Source organism: Polypterus senegalus, chromosome 4 (genome assembly GCF_016835505.1).
Source record: "Polypterus senegalus isolate Bchr_013 chromosome 4, ASM1683550v1, whole genome shotgun sequence".
Classification (NCBI taxonomy): Eukaryota; Metazoa; Chordata; class Cladistia; order Polypteriformes; family Polypteridae; genus Polypterus; species Polypterus senegalus.
The window spans coordinates 28,512,807-28,533,828 of NC_053157.1; the positions used below are offsets into that span (position 1 = coordinate 28,512,807).

A 21,022-nucleotide genomic window follows, 5' to 3' on the forward strand; every position below is an offset into this window, starting at 1 on the left:
GTACTTTCTTTGGCACTGGAACCTCACAAGATGTTTTCCTGTGCTGAAGGATCCTGCAGAGCTGGCTGGCACATATTTTTAGTACCCTGGTGTTAATTCCATATGTTCCTAAGGTCTTGTCTATGCAGAGTTTTCCCCACTAGCTCCTCATTTGATTAGCAGAAACATACAGTCCAGAGAGTGGAGACATCTGGAGACCACAGGTGTGATGCCAGTGTAGCGGAAGGTTGTGCAAATGACACACGGGATTCCAGAACCTCTTCAGCTTGCACACAGAGGCTAGCAGTGTTGGGGGAGAGGTGTACTGATGGGAATGAGTCAAACCTGCTGAAGTATAGGTTCAGTTCATTAGCGCTGCTCTTGTTCCCTTCCTCTTCATGTTTAACAGCGTGTTTGTAGCCAATGATAATCTTCATAGTTATAGTTGTCATCCTGTTCTACACTTACTTCTTATTGTTTTGTTGTAACATTTGCTCAGGTTTGTCTCTGTAGTGGATTTTCCTCAAGGAGCTGCTACTTCAATTTTGCCATTTATTTAAAACTTTTAAGCTGTGCAAAGCAGCTGCTGGGGTCTGAATATTTCTGCCTAGCTCTTTCGCAACTTCATTTTCCACTATTGTTGAACTTGACAATCTCAAACCAAAAACTAGTGATATCCTATCCTACTAAATTATAAAATATTGGTACCTTATCACATTGCTTTGAAGCACATGTGTAAAGAGAACAATTAAATCTGTATAATGCTAGCAATCTTGCAAATGATCGTAATTTGATTAAAACACATATATCACATTCTAAATTTCATCAAATCATAAAATAGCATAAAATTCTGTTAAACCCGCTTAAGGCTATTCAGGTTGTGTCTGGGTTAAACTTGTGTGCACAGACTAATAATCACTTGCAATGGGAAAAATGTATCACCCCCACAGTTGGATTAACCAACTAGTGTCATTTGGATTTGGGAGGAAATTGGAGCACTTGAGGAAAACCATGCAGACACAGGCCAATATGACCCCAGGACATGGAAACTGTAAAACAGCAGGTCAAACCACTGCATCACTGTGCTGCCCTAAATGCATATAAGTTACTAAAAATATGGCAGGTTTATTTGCTAAACTACATGCAGATAGATAGATAGATAGTACTTTATTTGTCCCCGGGGAAAATACAGATTGTTATTGAAGCTTAATCTTATATATATATACTAGCAGAATACCCGCACTTGGCAGCGGAGAAGTAAAAAGAAAAGGAAACATTTTAATAATAACGTAACATGTTTGACAATGTAATTGTTTTGTCATTGTCATGAGTATTGCTGTTATTATATATATATATATACATACATACATACATACATGTGTACATATATACACACACACATATACTATGAAGTGCCAAACAGGCAAATACATTGATTTTATGAATATATAAAGTCGGCGTCAGAATATATAAAGTCCAAACTTGAATATATAAAGTCATTCCCGAATAAAGTCAAAACTTGAATATATAAAGTCATCGCTGGAATATATAAAGTGAAAACTTGAATATATAAAGTCAGCGTCAGAATATATAAGGTCAGCGCTGGAATATATAAAGTCAAAACTTGAATATATAAAGTCATCGCTGGAATATATAAAGTCAGAGCTGGAATATATAAAGTCAAAACCTGAATATATAAAGTCAGCGTCGGAATTTATAAAGTCATTCCTGATTATATAAAGTCAACATTGGAGTATATAAACTCACTCCTGAATATATAAAGTGAAAGGCAAAATCTATTGATTGAAACGACTCTGAACTGAACTAACAAAGTTAACAAAAACGTATTCAGAAAAATAAATTAAAAAACACTGTTCGGTTAATGTTTTGAAAATGATGCATGTGCCCTGCCCAGGATTGGTTCCTGCCTTGCGCCCAGTGTTGGCTGGGATTGGCTCCAGCAGACCCCCGTGACCCTGTGGTCGGATTCAGCGGGTTGGGAAATGGATGGATATTCCAGCGCTGACTTTGTATATTCCAACGCTGACTTTATATATTGAAGTTTTGACTTTATATATTCCAGCGCTGACTTTATATATTCCGACGCTGACTTTATATATTCAAGATTTGACTTTATATATTCCAGCGCTGACTTTATATATTCCGACGCTGACTTTATATATTTAAGTTTTGACTTTATATAGTTAAATTTTGTTATCATTGCATAACTTTTTCTTTACCATAGAAATTTAAAGACTAAATTCAACTTCCATTCCTAACAAAGATATTTCTGTCGACTAAATAGAACCTACTTATATCCAAATTCGAGCTATTGAGCTGTTGCCTGCCTGCCTGAATAAGTCACCCTCGCTTCGCTCTTACTTTTTTACCGTTCATTTAATCATGGGTAGTGGCGGAAAAATTATAAAATGGAAGGAGGATTACACTGAGTATGGCTTTACCAAAACAATTATTGATGGCGAATCGATTATTCATAAAGCTTAAATTGGTGATCTGTTTTTCTGTGTTAACCTCATATTTTTTCATACTTCTTCTCAAACCAAGGGGATGCAAGGGTAAAATGAATCGGGAAGCGCTGATCAATGTAATCGGTGTACCAAATCATGCATTGACAGAAGTTCCCCTTTGTTTGTAATGCAAAGTGTGATTAAATGCGTGATTTTTAACGCGTTATGGAGCACATGCCTCGAAGCTTCTCAGCTGTGCTTGTGCTAAGAAAAGGAAACATTTTAAAAATAACGTAACACGATTGTCAATGTAACCTTTTGTAAGTAGTGCCTGGAGGATTCAGTGTGAAAAAACTCTAGAGACAGCGTGTGTATTAACTTATGGATTTTTCTGTGAGTATTTGGTGGCAGCGTCACAAAGTCGCTTCCATAACACTGCGTTAGGTGCGGAGCTCAGCTCAGAACGAAATGAGGTGAATGGGAGGGGAGATGATGACGTGACTCCCCCACCTGCCTTAACTGTCAATCCCCCACAAACACAGTCTCTCGGAATTTGCATAAGCACAGCCCTTCACCTGCAATTTTAACTTAGTTACAAAGTGATCAAAACTCTCGTTTATATCCTGCGTCCTCTCATTAAACTTGTATCCCGCATTACCCGTGGGCATGACAAACACCAGCAGCAGCCTATGAACTTAATTTAAACTTTAGGTTTACACCGTGCTTTGTTTCCGAAGTAGCAGCACTTATGAATATGGTTGTATATGTCACTCGCTCGCTTCTTATTGTTTCGCTGCCTTCTCAATTATTTAATGCATGTTTTCTTCAGCACTTTTTGGAGCTCTTCCTGGTTTTCTACGTACTGCGTTGAGAGTCAGTTCACGTGATTACGTTGGAGGCGTGATGATGTCACACGAAACTCCACCCCCCACGGCTTTCGAGCTCAACTCCATTACAGTATATGGAGAAAAATAGCTTCCAGTTATGACCATTACGCGTAGAATTTCTAAATGAAACCTTCCCAACTTTTGTAAGGATGCTGTAAGGAATGAGCCTGCCAAATTTCAGCCTTCCATCCACACGGGAAGTTGGAGAATTAGTGATGAGTCAGTGAGTGAGTCAGACAGTGAGTGAGTGAGTGAGTGAGTGAGGGCTTTGCCTTTTATTAGTATAGATATATCCTTCTATATAAAAGCGGTCGGGATTGTCCTTCCGTCCCGTGAGTGCTACGCAGGTGCGGAGTTTCACACATGCCCGTCCATTTTGCAGTGCATGATGGGATTTGTACTTTCATTTTTCCTGGTAAAAGATGATTTTCTACTCCAGACTGTGCGATATCTTCTTCTTCTTTCTTACTATATAAAAGCGGTCTGGATTGTCCTTCTGTCCCATGAGTGGAAAGCGTAGCGGTATTCCGCTTATCACAGACTTACTACTTGCAGCTTGCAATACGAAGCGACATGATGTGAGCGGAGTTCTGGTGTTCTCATCGTTCCCTTGCTTTTGTGCATGATGCGCTGGAAAAACAGCCAAAATTATGTCTCTGGAAATAATTAATGTTAATGGAGTACAAATGCTTCACCGCATAGTAAATATCAGGGGGGTTCAAAAGGGCGACCTCAATGTAGAAAAAAAGTTTAAATTTCATCACAAAAATAACAGAAACTACGAGTATTAAAGTAATACCGCACAAATGCAATATAACCAAATTAATGAGTTTGTATAAAATATCAAATTGATCTACATATTGAATTGCCTTAGGAAGTGGTCAACTTAAAAGTCGGTCGCCTTAAAAGGCGGGTCAGCCTAGTATATATATATATATATATTTATATATATATATATATATATATATATATATATATATATATATATATATATATATATATAAAAAATCCTAAGCTTACAAGTGCAGCGATTTTATGTAACGTTTTTTTGTCACACTTTAAATTGGGCTTATTTTAAAACCTACATATATATGTTTGGTATCATTCATTTCAGAATTTATCGAATTTTAATGTGATATTGTTAGATTTTCAGAATCTTATTCTGTTTGCAAATTATAAACTAAAAAAATATCAAGAACTCACATATCGTGAGACGAGACTGAGAGATTTAACCACGCCCGGGGCCGGAAATAAAAGACAAAGAGTAGATGACAAACAAAGCTGCTGTATAGGTTTGTAAATGTTCGAAGCACCACGCGAGATGCAGATCTTGCGGCACGGCAGCAGCAGCAATTCAGCAGATGATCGAGCAAAGAGGAGGTAAAAAACAATTTGTTTGCCATTATATCACAGTTTAAGAGGGTTTTCAGAGGAGCAATCGCGTCTTCTTGGGGTGTGTTTAGCCCCTCTTCACAACACAGTGGCAGAGATGCGAGTTGCTGGCCCATAGAGAAGAAAAGGGGTTGGCGAGCAGGGGAAAACCCCTAGTAAATAAATAAACAATTATTATATCGTGACAAACAACAAACCATATTTATTTCAGGTGAAATAAATGACACAGATGGGTATTTAAGTTGGAACAGGTACCTTATTTTAATAAGTTCTATTGTTGACCGACTAGCCAAGTGCTCTGCCAATAAATGATAGAGTTTCACCTCTCTCTGATCTTTTATTATTTCTACTTTATTTTCAATGGGTGATGGTTTTCTCTTCTTTACTGTATCACCAGCACTTGCATCAGATTTGTGTTTGAGGCATTCTTGAAGGGTGAAGACAAAGGTTAAGATGAGGTCTTCTGCTGCACAGCACTGTACACACTATCACAGCATGAAGGCACCCGTCGTCCACACATCTCATGTACTGACAAAAGACAACTTCCTCCTATGTATGTAACAGTACAAGCAGGCTTGCTATTTAGAATGAATGGGGTGGCGAGGCGGTTCATCACCTGCCCACCACATAGTCACCTCCACTACAGTATGCTGCCTGCAGCGTCCACCCACCGAGAATGAACATGGTGCGCCAAAGGCGGGTAGCAAATCACCCACCACCACCCCATTCAACAGGCAGCCACCCGAGGTACACTACAATGCTACCCCCTGCCACCCTGTTCACCCTCAATGGCCTCCATTCAGCCATAACTGGGTCACCGCTTGCAGCATCACCAGCCGCCCACCGAGAACGAGCGAGGCAGCCATGTGTGGTGGGCGGGCAGTGAAACGCCCCATCAAGCCTCCATCCTGCACACGACCGATAGTTTTGGCCTCGGGGACTATGAACCATGGGTCACCGCTTGCCGCGGGAGCCGCCGAGGGACACTACATTGTGTGAGCAGCGAAATCGCCCCCTCCAGCCTCCATCCAGACACGCTTGCAGCGTCCCAGGCCAAAGGTGACGGGCGGCAGTTACTGAGGCGCGTGCGTTGCAGCTGCAGCCCCATTCGTAAGTCATAGTTTAGTTTAGTAACCTGGGACCTGTATTAGTCATTTTCCATGTACTTTTGGCTGTTACATCTTAAATATTTTTCCACAGATGAAAAATAACTCATTGTTATTAATTTCTAAACACTCTTCAGTATTTATTATGGATATGCTGTTATTGTTTTACAACTGTTGCTATATTGGCTTAAACACCTAAAAGTACAATCTCGATATTAACCATTAAATATATTAATCCTAAAGACTAAAGAATGTAATTATTTTAACTGGACAGTACTTAAGTAAATAATGTGTTAGGTGCATAAAATAGATACACAGACTTTGGAAGAGTGTTTAACATCATGGTAAGTGTTTGTTCATTCAATATGTTGGTAACAGTTTGTTTTTTATTTTATGTGAAATAGTAAAATATTAAAGACCTGTTAATTCTCAATTATAAATTTGCAGCATTTTTTGAAATATTTTAGGTTTCTTAAATTATTATGATGCCTGCTCAGAAGGTTTGAAGGAAGCTAGCCCTTGTCTTCTCTTCGGAGGCCCTGGAGATTCCTGCCATTTTCCTCCTCAGTCTCCATATTGCTGGGCCTTGTTTGAGCATTGTTATAATGGAACCAACTATTTCACAGGAGAGACTGGGGTGCGGTTGGATTATATAGCCTTGCACAAAAAGGTGAGCTATTATATTGATATGAGTGTGTGTGTGCATGTACTAGCTGAGCTTACCCATCTGAGATGGTTTGAAATCAAAGTAATTGACATAGATCTCAACATTAACATTTGCAGGGCACCGTCTAATGGAATGTATTTTGTAATACACATAGTCGTAAAATGCATTGAATTTGTCATTCCAACAAAGGTCGCATCACAGACATTTGTATTAATAAAATGCATTGCATTTTGCATTCCAACCAATGCCACATCACAAATATTAACACTGCTTTTATGAACCCCATACTAAATGGAATATAACAAGACATTGCAACCAGATGGACACAGGGACACAGATAAACACAGATACTCGTCCTTTTATTAAAAAGTGTATAAGATAATTTCTCTCATTATGGCAGTTACTATTTGTTTAATGTATTCAACATTAACGTTTTTTGTGGAGTGTGTCCATCTGGCTGCTAAGTCTCTGTTATATGGCTTTAGGTATGGGATTCACTGAAGCAGTGCTAATGTTTTTGATGTACCATCTCTTGGATAACAGAAACAAAGCAACTGGACATTTATACAGATGTACAGACACACAGATACTTGTACTTTCATTGAGGTGGATGTATGTATTCATTTATATGTACTGTATTTATGAATGAAGATTGTCAAAGGCACAAGCTGAACATCTTGCAAAGTTAGGTAGGAATTTGCTAAAAAATTATCTGTAGAGTAGCACAAGACAGATTGCTACAGGTATGTTAAATTTGATTTTTTTCTGATTTCGCTACCAATATATTTTTTCATCCTAAGTGTAGTGAAACAAAATATTTATATTTAGTAAATATTCAAAACATGCCCCAATAATAATTTCTCAAGTGTGTATAGTTATTTTTAACTTAAAGTCTGAAATAACTTATTTGCAGTCAGTTCAGTCAGCCCGTCTAGTTATATGACTCCCTAACCTTTTACATATATACTGTTTCTGTATGGGATATTGGTGAGTATTACCAAAACCCAAATAAGAGTCAAGTTGGACAGAAGTGTAAAAAATAAGAATAATTTATTAATAGAAGACTAACCACAACAGGGAAACTATAAAGTATAAATATAAGAGTAAAAATTATTGACCTTGACTACATGTGATTTAGCTGGTCCACTTCCCCACAGTGGAAGTCAATCACTTCTGGCTTACCTTCTGTCGGCACTACTTCTCCTCATTATGGCATTGACTTCAGTTGATATCTTATACTGTTCATCTCCCAGTACCAAACTCATTAGTCCTTTAAGTAGACTACACTCATAGGACATGTTGATGAATTCTGTGACTATCACTAATGAACTTAAGGAGGGCACAACACATTTTCACTATTGTTAAGAAAGCTCACCAACGCTTCTACTTCCTGAGATATCTGAGGAAATCTCAGATTTGTTCTCACTAACTTTTACAGGTGCACATTAGTATCCATCCTCACTGACAGCATCACATTTTAGTATGGCATTTGTTTGGCTCAAGAATGTAAAACCCATGCAGCAAGCAGTTAGGGAAGCACAGAATATTACCAGCACCCAGGCTGAATTCTATTGGCAACACTCACTATATATACAAGACCTGTCCGGAAAGTATCCAGCCATGTAATACAGTATAAAAAATAGATGCATTTATTGAAGAAGATACAAGATACAAGCAACATTGTACACAGGACAATGACGTCTCAGTCCACTTTAAAGTAGGCACCTTGGGACCAGACGCAGTTCTCCCAGCATCTCTTCCACTGTTCAAAACTCTCTGCATAATCCTTTGTTGGAATCGCCATCAGCTGCCTCATCGTATTTTTTTGAATTTCATGGACAGTCTGAAATCTCTTCCCTTTCAAAGGTGATTTTAGTTTTGTGAAATGCCAGAAGTCACAAGGGCACCAAATCTGGGCTGTAGGGGGATTGAGTCACCTGGGTGATTTAATGTTTTACCAAAAAAACTCTACACAAGACATAATGCATGGGCAGGCCTTCTGAATTATCCAAATAGTTTCTGCTGACAAATGTTCAAGCGTAACGCAAATTTTGATGCAGATTAATTGCTCTGCTCGCTCATTCATTTTGAATGTGACAGCCACTCAGTACATATACTCACTCATGGAGTCTAGTTCCCTCACTGACTAGTCCAGTGAAGTCGTCATTGTTCACACATGTGCATTCCAGTCCACTCTCCTTGGCTGGCAGGTTACATTGATGCCATGCAAATAGTTTTCGTTATATTAACAATGGCTAAACTTTTTCCAGACAGACCTCATACAAATATGCATTTGAATATACTGTATAATACAAATACTACCAAATATTAACTTTGTATATAACTTTATAATTTGTTTGTGTGTGTGTGTATCTGTTTTGCTGGTATTGTGTTATTGTCACTTGAGGAAGAATTCAGGTAAAATTTCTCATTGTACTACATACACACAATAATAAACAACCTTAAACCTGAAATACTTTTGTTGTCCTGGATGACATATAAAAGCTCTGAGGTCATCAATAAGGAGATCTATCTAGTGACCCCTAGGTATTTCTGCCTTTGTGGGTTAGGAGAACCATAGCCATATCATTGTGAGCTCCATGGGTGAACCCAGATATACTGTGATGGGACTTGTTAAGTTTTAATGTGAATTCCGTATTGCTCAGCTGTACTTAGTATAGGGCTTTGTACAGCCCTATGTCCTTCTGGTAATGCCTCCTGGTGGCCATAGATGAGTCTGATTCCTATGTTTAATTCACAGTGGTGAGTATTGGAATAATGACATTCCAGAACCTATTTTAGATAATTTATTACAGGAATTCTTAAACCAACACCCAAGACAATTGTTAATTGTTGCAGTTTTTCTGGCCATACTAGTAAACATGTATGTGTTTTATATGTTATGTACTGATTTGGTGTGTGTTACAATTCTCTGTTTGTTGAATTATTAATCCATTTCTAAATAAGCTTAGTTAATCCGTTAGAACGATTAACTAATGATGTAGACTCACCCAGCAAGTTTGTTAGTTTTAAATTTATAGTCATACTTGCTGAGCAAACCACTTAAACTGCATGTCTTCTAATAGTTCTTATTGTTCCTTTAAAACCACATTGTCATTACCTCAGTCATTATTAATATAATTAAATAAAATTAACCACTTTCAAGTTAAACCACTTTATGAAAATAAACCAACACACTGCATTTGAATATATTATATTTAAATTATATGACTGTAATCCTCACTGTGTTTAACATTATCCTTTTTTCATGTTTTAAAAACTCCGCCTGAATAGTATAAATACCACAGCTTTTTTTTTTTCAGGGTGGAGGTCATAGTTTGAAGATTCTTGAGCAAGAGTGGGAGACAGCCCAGAAAATTCAGGAACTATACCCTTTATTTAAGCATGTGCCATTTTACAATGATGAAGCTGATCCTCTGGTTGGGTGGTCCACACCACAAGAATGGAGAGCGGACGTGACATATGCTGCAATGGTAGCAAAAGTAAGCACATTGCATGAGGAAGTTGCATTATATATTTTAGTGTGTACCCTGTTGAATGATTTTATATATATTGTGTGTGTGTATGTATATATGTGTATATGTATATTTGTCTCTCTCTATATACTGTATATATATATATATATATATATACAGTATATATATATATATATATATATATATATATATATATATATATATATATATATATATATACAGTATGTAAGGAATAAAGTACATGTTTCTGCTATGGTGTAGTGAATTTCATATTCAGTAGATTAAGACTGCAGTTTCACACCAGAGCCAGGAGAGGGTACTGTAGTGTTTCTAAATAGTGTAACAGTAAAATACTCTTTTTTCTTGAATTATTACAGTATGTAATGAAGATGGATCATTAATTTAGACATTTTACTGTTTAAACTTTCACATTTCCAATAAAGAAAAGTTGTAATCAATAAATGCTTAGTTTTTCTTAAGCATGAAAACCAAAGTATTACTGTAGCAGGTGTGGTCACTAATAAATTCTCCAGAGGTAAAACAAATCATTTGTAAACCACGGAACATGGGGAGTAACTTCACATACCTCTGCTAACTCCCAAAAGTGCCTTCTTGGGAGTATCTCCCAATTAAAACAGAGGTGTGGTTCTTAAAAATACGTTCTCGGGGGAAATAATTCAGAACAAAACATATTAGATTCAGAGCCTTAACCTGAATACAGTCTATACAGACTTTATTAACTGAAGAAATTGTAGTGATTCTATTTGGACACTAAGTGACAATGAGTATGCTTGGACATACACAGTTTCTGGAAATTTTGGACTAATCTCCACTATATTTTTTGAGGTTCTTAAATTAATGAATGATTTATTAACTTGTTGTTGCTATATTACCAAGATATTAAGGCACATAAAGTTCTGGATAGACAGATTGATAAAATTTGGCATATAGCCTGATCTTTGAATGACTGAAGTATTTAAATATGATGTATTTCCACGATGAGCCGACTGTCGCAAAAATAAATGTTACAGCTTAAGCCACCACCTTCCTACTATAAATAGAAAGTGTGAGAATCTGGTTTATGATGATTATAGACATGATGTGATGTGGGGAGGCCACTTTGTTGGAAAGAGAAGTGAATGAGTAGTAAAAATATTGTGTCAAACAAAGAGTAAAGATTGAACATTGAAAGTAAATGAAAAATTAAGTGTGGTGATGGAGTTGCTGAACAGAATGACACTGTTTAATATGAGTTTAAAAGAAAAAAAATGTGTAATGAAAATGGCGCAGGTGTTACCAACAGAGATGCCATGAGGGCATGAATAAAGTGGTTGAGTTAAAAAAGATGAGTGAGTTTTAGGAGAAGTGTAGGTTGGTAGAAGCCTTAATTAGAAAGATGATTTTTGTGAGTGGTGGTTGCTGGTGATGTCTGATGTCCTCTAGGTTTGTGTTATACTGGAAGGAATCTTAAATTTACACGTGCTGGTTATTATGAGGAATTTTACATTTTGAGCTTTAGTTGGAGCTCTTTAATAATAATAATAATAACTTTTTCTCACTATTCAAAGCGCTCCATGCAGGGAGGAAGCGCGACCCTAACCCATGATCTTCTTAGTGTGAGGCAGTAGTGCTACCACTGTGCCACCTGCAGTGGGAACACTTGTTTTTATTTAAGAAGGAAACAAAATGTACATTTTCAATGCATCAGTGTATTTTACATAATAAGGTAACTTTTTGTTAGAGGCATGACAAATATTAAGTGTGTGCTGAAGGTAAAGGTGGAAATGCTGAACAAGGATGTTGCTAAAAATATTGTTGCTGTGATACTGAGGAAATTTGCGCATTCAGTGAGAAGCAAAAAAGAATGTTTGGTAAAACTCATCGGGAAGCATTTATTGTTGGAGAAATTCACTATAGGGAGATGTAGTGGTGGAATGTTGACATTTTGAGGAAATAAATGAAGAGGAGTGCAGGAATAAGACTCAGAGGACTTTCCAAATTCAAGGAATCCACAGTTGCTAATGATATATTAAATGGTGGATATGGGGACATGCTCTAGTAAAGCACAGGTTAGTGCATGAATATCAAAATGAAAAAGTGAAAATGTGAAGTCATTGTTTTAGTCATTAACAAGTCAAATGTTAATTGTTCAAAGTACAAAATCTGTAGATATAATACATAGAATAAATTACCAAACAAGTGTTCAGTTTTGTCATAATAGAATCTGAATTCTGAGAATGTGTGAGTTTAAAGAAGTATTTTCTTAACTTTTATTTGATATATATTACTGTTATTTTTTGTGTTTTTATTTATGTATACAGTTCAGTGTAAATAGTGCATAAACTAGGATATAAAAGACGACTTTTCAAATGACAGTATTTTCAAAGTAGTTATTGTCATGATTTTCTTTAAAATTGCAGCCTTCTTTTATTTTTTTCTCTTCAAGGTTATAGAGCAACATCAAAATCTTCTCATTGCTAATCCAGACAACAACATTAATTATATGCTACTAAGTAATGATAATGGCTTCTTAAGCTATTATCCACATTACTTTACACAAAGGACTCTTACTGCCCGCTTCCAGATGAACAACACCAAACCACCTCATGTTCAGCTGCTGAGGAAGCCTGCTCTTACTGTGATGGGCCTGCTAGCCCTAACAGGTAATCAGAGCATAAAATTTCTAAATGCTTTTCTTTTTTTACTTTTTCTTTTTACTACATTCTTACATTTTTTTACTGCATTCTGCAGTAAAATCTTGTGAAGCTTCATCAAGTGTGACTTTTTTCTAACTCTGTGTTCAGTATACACAATATTAATGCTAAAAGGCATACAATAGTTTGGAGTTTGATGGAGGAGTGTTTGAAGCCTTTTAGAGTTGATAGAGAAGGGTAGGACTGTCATTTAATGTCACATTTCAATAGAAACATGTTTGCATAGTTACATTGTGTTTGGTGTCCCACAGCATTGTGTGAAATTATTGTGATAAGAAATTGATTTTCTGTTTGGAATGAACTGTTCAGATTTTACCAAGTTACTCATATTTATAAAATGTGAAAATATTTTACATGACAGATATTACAAAATTACCGTTTTCACATTAAAACTGTTAAAAGTTTGTCTTTAAAATATATGATTCTGTGCTTTCTGGCAATTATTTTCTTCTTGCAGAAGCCTGGATAAATCTGACATTCTGTACATTTATGTTACCCTTTATTCCCCAGTTGAGTGTTGGATGGGGATTACTAGGGACAGAGCCTATCACAGCAGCTATAGGTACAAGGCACGGACCTGTTCTGAATGCGTTTTTGTTATGTTATTACCATTGGTAACACCTTATTATACCTGTCTTTACTGAGCCAATAACAAACATTGTGTAATGCTTAACTGATTACTGTACTAGTTTGTGTAAATTCACATATAATTCACATATTATAGTCTTTAAGTCATTAACAAACATTATATCATGCCCCTGTACATCTTTACACATCATTTGTACTTCAGTTGTAGATCCTTTTCCAGTGCCTAATTTAAATCCATTATAAAGTTTTGCAAAGGTTTATTTAAGAAATGAATTAAACATTGTTACCAAAGAATTTCTCCTCCATCCATTTTCTGCCACTTATCTGGATCCTGGCCACAGGGGCAGCAGAGTAAGCAATGAAGGTCAGACATCCCTTTTCCCTGCCACCTCTTCCAAATCCTCTGAATAGATACTGAAGCTTTCCCAAGCCAGTCAAGAGATATAATGTCTTCAGCTTGTCCTGGGTGTGCCACGAAGTTTCCTCTCATTCGGACATGCCCAAAACACCTCCCCAGGAAGGCGTCCATTAGATATCCTAGTCAGTGCCTGAACCACAACAACTGGCACATTTCAATTCATGGGAGCAACTGCTCTACTCTAAGTTCCTTTGTAATTCTGTGATGTTTACTCTGTCTCTAAGGCTGAGAACAGACACCCTGTGAAGGAAACTCTTTTCTGCCATTTGTATCTGCGATTTAGTTCTTACAGTTACTACCCTCGAGTTGTGACAAAAGGTGAGGGTTTGAATGTGGATCAACCAGCAATTCAAGAGTTTTGCCTTTTGGCTCAGTTCTGTCATTTCTATGACAGACCGGTATAACATCTGCATGACTGCAGGCACTGCTGTAATCCACCTGTCAATTTCCTCTTCCCTTCTTCCCTCATGAATAAGATTCCAAGATACTTAAACACCTTCACTTGATGCAGCTAATCATTCCCATCCCAGAGAGGTCACTCCAAACCTTTCCAGCTGAGAACCATGACTTTGTACTTGGAGGTGCTGATTATCTTCCCGGCTGCTTCACGCTCAGCTGCAAACCATCCCAGTGCATGTCAAAAGTCTCAGCCCAACAAAGGTAGCAGGACCACCTCCTCTACAAAAAGCAGAGATGTGTCCCTGAGGCCACAAAACTGGACACCCTCCACTTCTTGCCCATGCCTAAAAATTCTGTCTGTAAAAGTTATGAACAGATTCGGTGGCAAATGGCATCCCTGCCAGGAACGAACCTGACTTACTGCAAGTGAACCAAGCTTTCGATCCAGTTGTTTAGGTAATGAAAAGCCTGCAATAGCTGGCCTGGTACCCCATACTTCCGAAGCACCCCCAATAGGATACCCCAAGAGATGTTGTCATATGCCTTGTCCGAGTCCACAGAACACAAGTAGACTGGTTAGGCATACTCCCATGAACCCAGCAGAGTCATTGTGAGGGTAAAAAGCTGATTCATTGTGTCGTGCCCTGGATGAAATCCACATTGTTCCTCTTGAGTCTGAGGCTTGACCAACAGCCGGATTCACCTTTCCAAAATCATGGCATGGGCCTTCTCAGGTAGGTTGAGGAGCGTGATCTCCTAAAGATGGAACACCCCATCTGCTACCTTTTGTTAAAGATGGAGAACACCACCTCGTTTTGCCAATTCAGATCCAGAGACATTGTCCTCAACCTCCATGCAGTGTTGAAGAGGCATGACAGTTAAGACAGCCAACAATATTTAGAGTCTTTAAGAACTCAGGTCGAATATCATCCATCACTGGACCCTTGTGACTGAGGATTTTTTTTTTTTTTAAAACTACCTCAGTGACTTCAGCTTCAGTGATGGGTGTGTCCTCCTCTAAGTCCCCTGACTCTTCTTCCTCAAAGGAAGGCATGTCAGTGGGATTTAGGAATTCCTTGAAGTGCTCCTTTCACCACTTGACTATATCCCCAGGTGAAGTCAGAAGCCCTTCATCCCTGCTATACACCACATAAGCGAAGCCCTTACTTCTCCCTCCTGTGTGGCCTGAAAGTTTGCCAGCATTGCTTTGAGGTAGACCAAAGGTCATTTTCCATAGTCTCACCAAACTCCTCCCATACCTGAGTTCTTGCTTCTGCTGCCGCCATTGCCATTCTAGCTTGGCCTGTCAATACCTATCAGCTGCCTCTGGAGTCCCACAAGCTAACCAAGCTTGAAAGATCCCCTTCTTCAGTTTGACTGCTATCTTTATCATTTGCATTCACTACCAGATTCCAGGATTACTGCCATGATGGGTACCAATGGCCTGCCTGTCAGAATTTATTCTTTGTTTGGTAAATGACAGGAAACATGAGTAATACTATGATGAAGTTAATGTAGTTTGACTACCTAGTTCTCATCACATTTCCAATTTTCTGGAGATAATAATATAAAATTTTCCTTACATTTTATATAGCAATATACTGTAATGTATATGAAAATAGTTATACATTTTCATATCACTAATGTATTTATCATCATACTGAAGTCTATCCCAGTGAAATCACTTTGAGAGGATTAGTAACTTGAATAATTTCAACAGTTCTGTTATTATCATTAAACGTAAGTAAGCAAGAACATATATGTGCAGATAAAATATCTAGGAATAAATACAACTTGACAGAGTGGCTTGGTGGCTTAGATGTGGCACTACAATCCACTGGTAGTGCAGTCGCTGGAGAAAAATGTGTAAACAAAATCCAACCCATCTGATTTGTAAGTTTCATCATTTAAATAAATATTTTGTTATTCTCAAACTTGCTTAATCCAGTACAGGGTTGTGGTAGGCTAATGCCTATCCCAGCAGCACTGGCTACAAAGCATGAAACACCTTTGACGGAAAACCAGTCCATTCATTCACGCACACACCCACGCTCACACACATACTGGGCTAGTTTGAAATCACTAGTTAGCTTACTCTGAATGTTGTGGTTGAATTTTCATTTCTTATATTGAAATGATTTTAGGGATTGGAAAACCAAACTATAACTCAGTGTGGTTAAGAGTATTAGTTTGAAGTAAAAGAGGTGCGCTAACATTTAAGTAGATATCAAATTTACTTTACATTTCTGAAGTTACAATCCTTTTTTTTTTTTAGGAGAGAAGCAGATATCTGCAGAACTCACAGAGGATGGAGAGATTTCAGGAGAGAATAGCACTCTGGGTGTGATGGCAAGCATTCACGTACCTGTTTTTAATTGGACGTCTGACACTTGGCAGTCTACCATAATGATTTATAACAGCAATGACAGTGCACCATCCATAGACATAGGTTATGTGAATATCAATCTCACTGGTTATCCTACTTACCTAGGTAGGTGAATTTAAGGAACTACAGCTTAACTAAACCATTTCATGCATAGATGTCATTCTATATTTTGAAATGAGACACTGATAATTTTATAATTTTATTGTTAGAAAGGTCACAGTGTTTGTGATCTGTTGGCTGCCACAAGCATGTGCTATCTTCAAGGCTTAATATTAGTAAGCTCACTCAATCTTTTTATAAAACCCTTGGTGTTTATTTAACAAATCTCTTGGTGCAACATTAAACATTGAATTTGTTATAACTGATCCAGAAAAAAATAGTTTATATTTGATCCAGCTTCTTAATCACAAATCCAGTTGTTGTGTTAAGTAAACGTTTAGTTTAGTTAAACACATTATCACAGTTTCTGCAGTCTGCATAAAAATGGAAGGTATTTCTGTGATTAAGGCAGACTTCTCTTCCCGATTTGTGACTCCTGACTTTGCAATTTCTCTTTCTTAACAGGTTTTCTTAGAAATGTCAGTTATTTTTATAGGTTAGCATTAATTTATATTCAGATTTTCTTTCTTTTAGAGCTGATGTATACCCTATATTATCTTGACAACAATGTAACAAACCCGTATTTGCTGTGGAAAAATTTAGGGAGTCCCATCTTTCCTACAACTGAGCAATTTCAACAGCTTCGAAACTCTGAGGTAAAGTATAAAATATCAGTGGAAGTACTTAAATGCTAAGTAATTATCCAGAGCTGATGAGCTTTTGCAAATATCTCTATATTCAGATGTTAAATAAAAATGTATGAATATTTTGACCTGTAGGGGCCACTCTTGATCAAGACCTAGAGCCCAAACGAGCTAGGAAAGCTAAGGTATTAAAAAAAAAGGATAAGAATTTATTACACAACATAAATAAATACATAGGTTCAAGGGTCTAGTTTACCCAATACACAAGGTATTAATAACATTTGCAAGAGATAAAGCCTTTTTGGGCTTATCTACACAAGGGCTCAAACCCTGACTAGCTGTAAAGTGTCTAGCATATCTACCCATCTGAGTTTGATTCTTTCTTCCTGCTCTTCTGCTTATGGCAGAAGAACTTGTTTACCCTCTTTTATCTGACTCCACATAGTTTGGTCTGGTTAAGAAAGGGCTTATAAACCATGGCCAGGAACTGCTCCTATTGCAGGCGCCACCACTTCCAGGGTCAGGCATTGCCTAGCATAGGTAACTCCTGGGTCTGGCATCAGCTCTCCCTGCAGTCCTTAACAGTACATATCATATAAAGGGACTTGGCCGAGCTCAGACCACCAGTCTTTTAAACTGAGAAACAGGAGCATATGTTTATTGTCCTGGGTCTCACTGCTGCTACCTAAAAGCTTGAGGAAGCCTTGGAATAATTATTAACATCCTCCACTGCTAAGGACTTTGATTAGTATCCACAAGTAACAATCTTTTGGGATAGTTTACCAGTCCTGTCTAAATTTGTTTTGAAGACATATGAAAAAAATGTAAGAATAACCACTTTTAGGTATCTGTTGGTATTTTCTCTGTGTGTATGGAGATCCTGACCTCATATTTTGTGCGGCTTAGTTCCTGAATTGGTGGGATCTGTAATTCTTCCATCGTGCCCTTTGTGTGCCCCTTAGGTTCCCATGCATAATTCAACTGAACACCAGAGAGAGGGCACTACCATCTGCAGACATCAAAGATACAATCATGAGGTTGCCAACCCTGATACTCTCCAATTCTCCACCCCCAATCCTGGCATAGACTTTCCTTCAAGAACTCACCTGCTTGTTCCTCTTTCTATAAATTGGAGTACCACTCCAGTCTTCTGGTTCCCATTTACTGTACCCACCCTCCACACAACATTAAAGAAGCATGTTAGCCAAAACTTTTCCATAATTTATGATTGTATCTCATCCACCTCTTCAGTATTGTCACTAAACTCCACAGCAACATTAACCACAGAGATTAACAGAACCCAAGTCAATGCTTTTGTCACTACTTCCATGAGTACTAAAAACATAAGCTCAGTTACATAACTTTCCCATACCTTCCTCATACAAGTTTATAATGTGTACCATATTTGTAATGTCTTTTTTTACAACTTCAGGTTTATCTTCGAGATTATAATAATTTGCTTGATGAAAGGACAAAATAATTTAATTTACTTTCTGATATTTCATGACTTCTGTGTTGAAATGCCTTTACCTAACTTTACTTCTTACAATACGTTTATATTTTTTCCTTCAGAACCCTTCATTTATGGGACCTCTTCCATTTCCATCCAAAAGCAGCTTTACAATCAAGGCATCACTTCCCATTCCATCTTTGCTTTTTATCCATATTTGTGCAAAGCCCAAAACCCCTCCTGATCAGGTATGTATTGTGACAATCTGGTGTAGAAGGATTATTTTGTGCAAAGGTAACCAGGAGAGGATAAAGTGAAGCAGGAAACTGTAGTTGGATTGAAACACCAAGTCAGAGCCAAAAAAGACAAGTAATCAGGCAATCAAATTAGGAGGGGAAATTGAGAATCAGAAGTCAAAATCAAAAAGGTCAAAACTGAGATTGAAATCTAACTCTGGTGCCTATGTGCTGAAAAAACACACTAGCATGGTACTACAAGAACTTCATTCATTAAGAGATAATACTGTATGTAATGTGATCGCTGCCATAATTATACTTCTCATGGCATAATTGATGCTACAATCACGGTGACATGACGAATAGTCACCTATCACATAAACAAAGAATAGAATGGAAATAAAATAAAACTTTGTCTTATCACATCAAAATCATCATACAACCTCAAAAACTGATACTGCATTGTACAAAAAAAAATTGAAAGTGTTCACCCTTCAACTTTTTATACTGAGATAGAGGAAAAGGTCAACAGAACCACTTTCATTTGCACAATATTTCTCAAATATCATATCTCTTTGTTTCTAATCATAACTAATTGATAATATCGATGCACAATCATTTACCTCTATTTATAATCAAACTTTATATTAAAATGGTTTTTTTGCACTTAGGGAGGTCAAAAATGATGGTGGAATTTGATCATGATTACATATGCATTACTTTGATTACTTGCAAAGTAAAAAGAGTTATAGTCACCTAAAACATAGAAAAAGTGTTAGTATTATATAATATTTGTAGCAATAAATTGCAATAGGTAAAACTGCATTTAGCTACATTTAATTATGATAATGATGGAGGAAATAAAATAACAAAAAAAATCATAAAATTAAATATATTACCAGGAACACAACTGGGACATAATAGCTTATTGTTCCTATTACATCTTTATATTTACATGGCATGTTCAGTGTTTACATGTTATTGTTAAACTGAGGATATATAAATTAAAATAAAATTAATAATAGTTATTGAAAGAATATGCATTATATTGAATACAGTTTTTAATATTGTGTACACATTTATACTTCCATGATACAAAAGATTCAGATGGTTGTTTAAATAAAACACTACTTCCGGTTGAGCGATTGTTCTCAAATTTCATATTTGTTTGCTTATCATCATTATAAATATTTATACAAAATTTGAATCATCTATCTGTATTTATAACCATAGTTTACTTGAAAATTTGTAAAAGTATTCAGTTAAAGTACCATTTCCAGTTGTCGTTCATAGGATTCCTTATTTTTGATATAAAGCAGGTGTACAAAATCTCATTGACTCCGGGGAAAGTGTTTTTGAGTTATCGTGTTTACACACAGACATGCAGAATTTCAAAAAAGATATTTTCGGACTCAGGAAGGTCTAAAACGTCAAGATTCATCAAAATCTCAAGGTTGACTTTTTTCACCATTCCTGTACTTTCTCTATACTACAGGTATGTATATGAGAAAGTAAAAAAAAAAAGAAAATGCACCAAATATATGCATAAAACATTTTATTATTGTGTGGTAGGCATTCATATTGTCAAATTTTGAGAATCAAAATACTTATTTTATTGCAGTAAAACTATTTGAGATTCCTTAAAAGATTATGACTGCCAGTTCAAAAAAAAGTAAAATGGCTGAGTTATTTTTCAGAAGTATTGCCTTTTTCACATGGACATTGCCTGCTGCTGTCAGTATCTGGTGATAGCCAGTGAGGAAGAGGCTAAACATGTGGGTAGCATTAAATCAAGTGGAAAGAACTAGCAAATATTATAGGTGTACATTTACTCCTGCATGTTGCTGAGATGTAAATTTAATTTGACATAACAGGAAGCCAGTGATTATCTCATCACCGCTGGGCGTAAGGCAAGAAGTTAATGTGTTTTGAACGTTTGCAGAGCACATTCTCACACAAAAGCAGAAGGAGTGTGCTGTATGCAATCCAGTAACAGAAACCTGTTAATAAAGTGTCAGTTTAGTTTCTGTTACTTGCATACTTAGATATTTTGAAACCATGAGATTGGATGGCGCTGTTGCCAATGTTCTTA

General features: G+C 36.9%; 1 protein-coding gene across 1 annotated transcript in view; it reads left to right on the forward strand.

The window, feature by feature from the left end:
* The window catches only part of idua (alpha-L-iduronidase), a 135,832-nt gene that overhangs the window by 99,408 nt on the left and 15,402 nt on the right, over positions 1–21,022 (forward strand). Inside the window, exons 6-11 of the mRNA XM_039750382.1 lie at positions 6,300–6,502; positions 9,823–10,002; positions 12,443–12,659; positions 16,391–16,606; positions 17,135–17,256; positions 18,817–18,942. Coding sequence (XP_039606316.1) covers positions 6,300–6,502; positions 9,823–10,002; positions 12,443–12,659; positions 16,391–16,606; positions 17,135–17,256; positions 18,817–18,942 — 1,064 coding nt within the window. The remainder of the gene's footprint in view (positions 1–6,299; positions 6,503–9,822; positions 10,003–12,442; positions 12,660–16,390; positions 16,607–17,134; positions 17,257–18,816; positions 18,943–21,022) is intronic.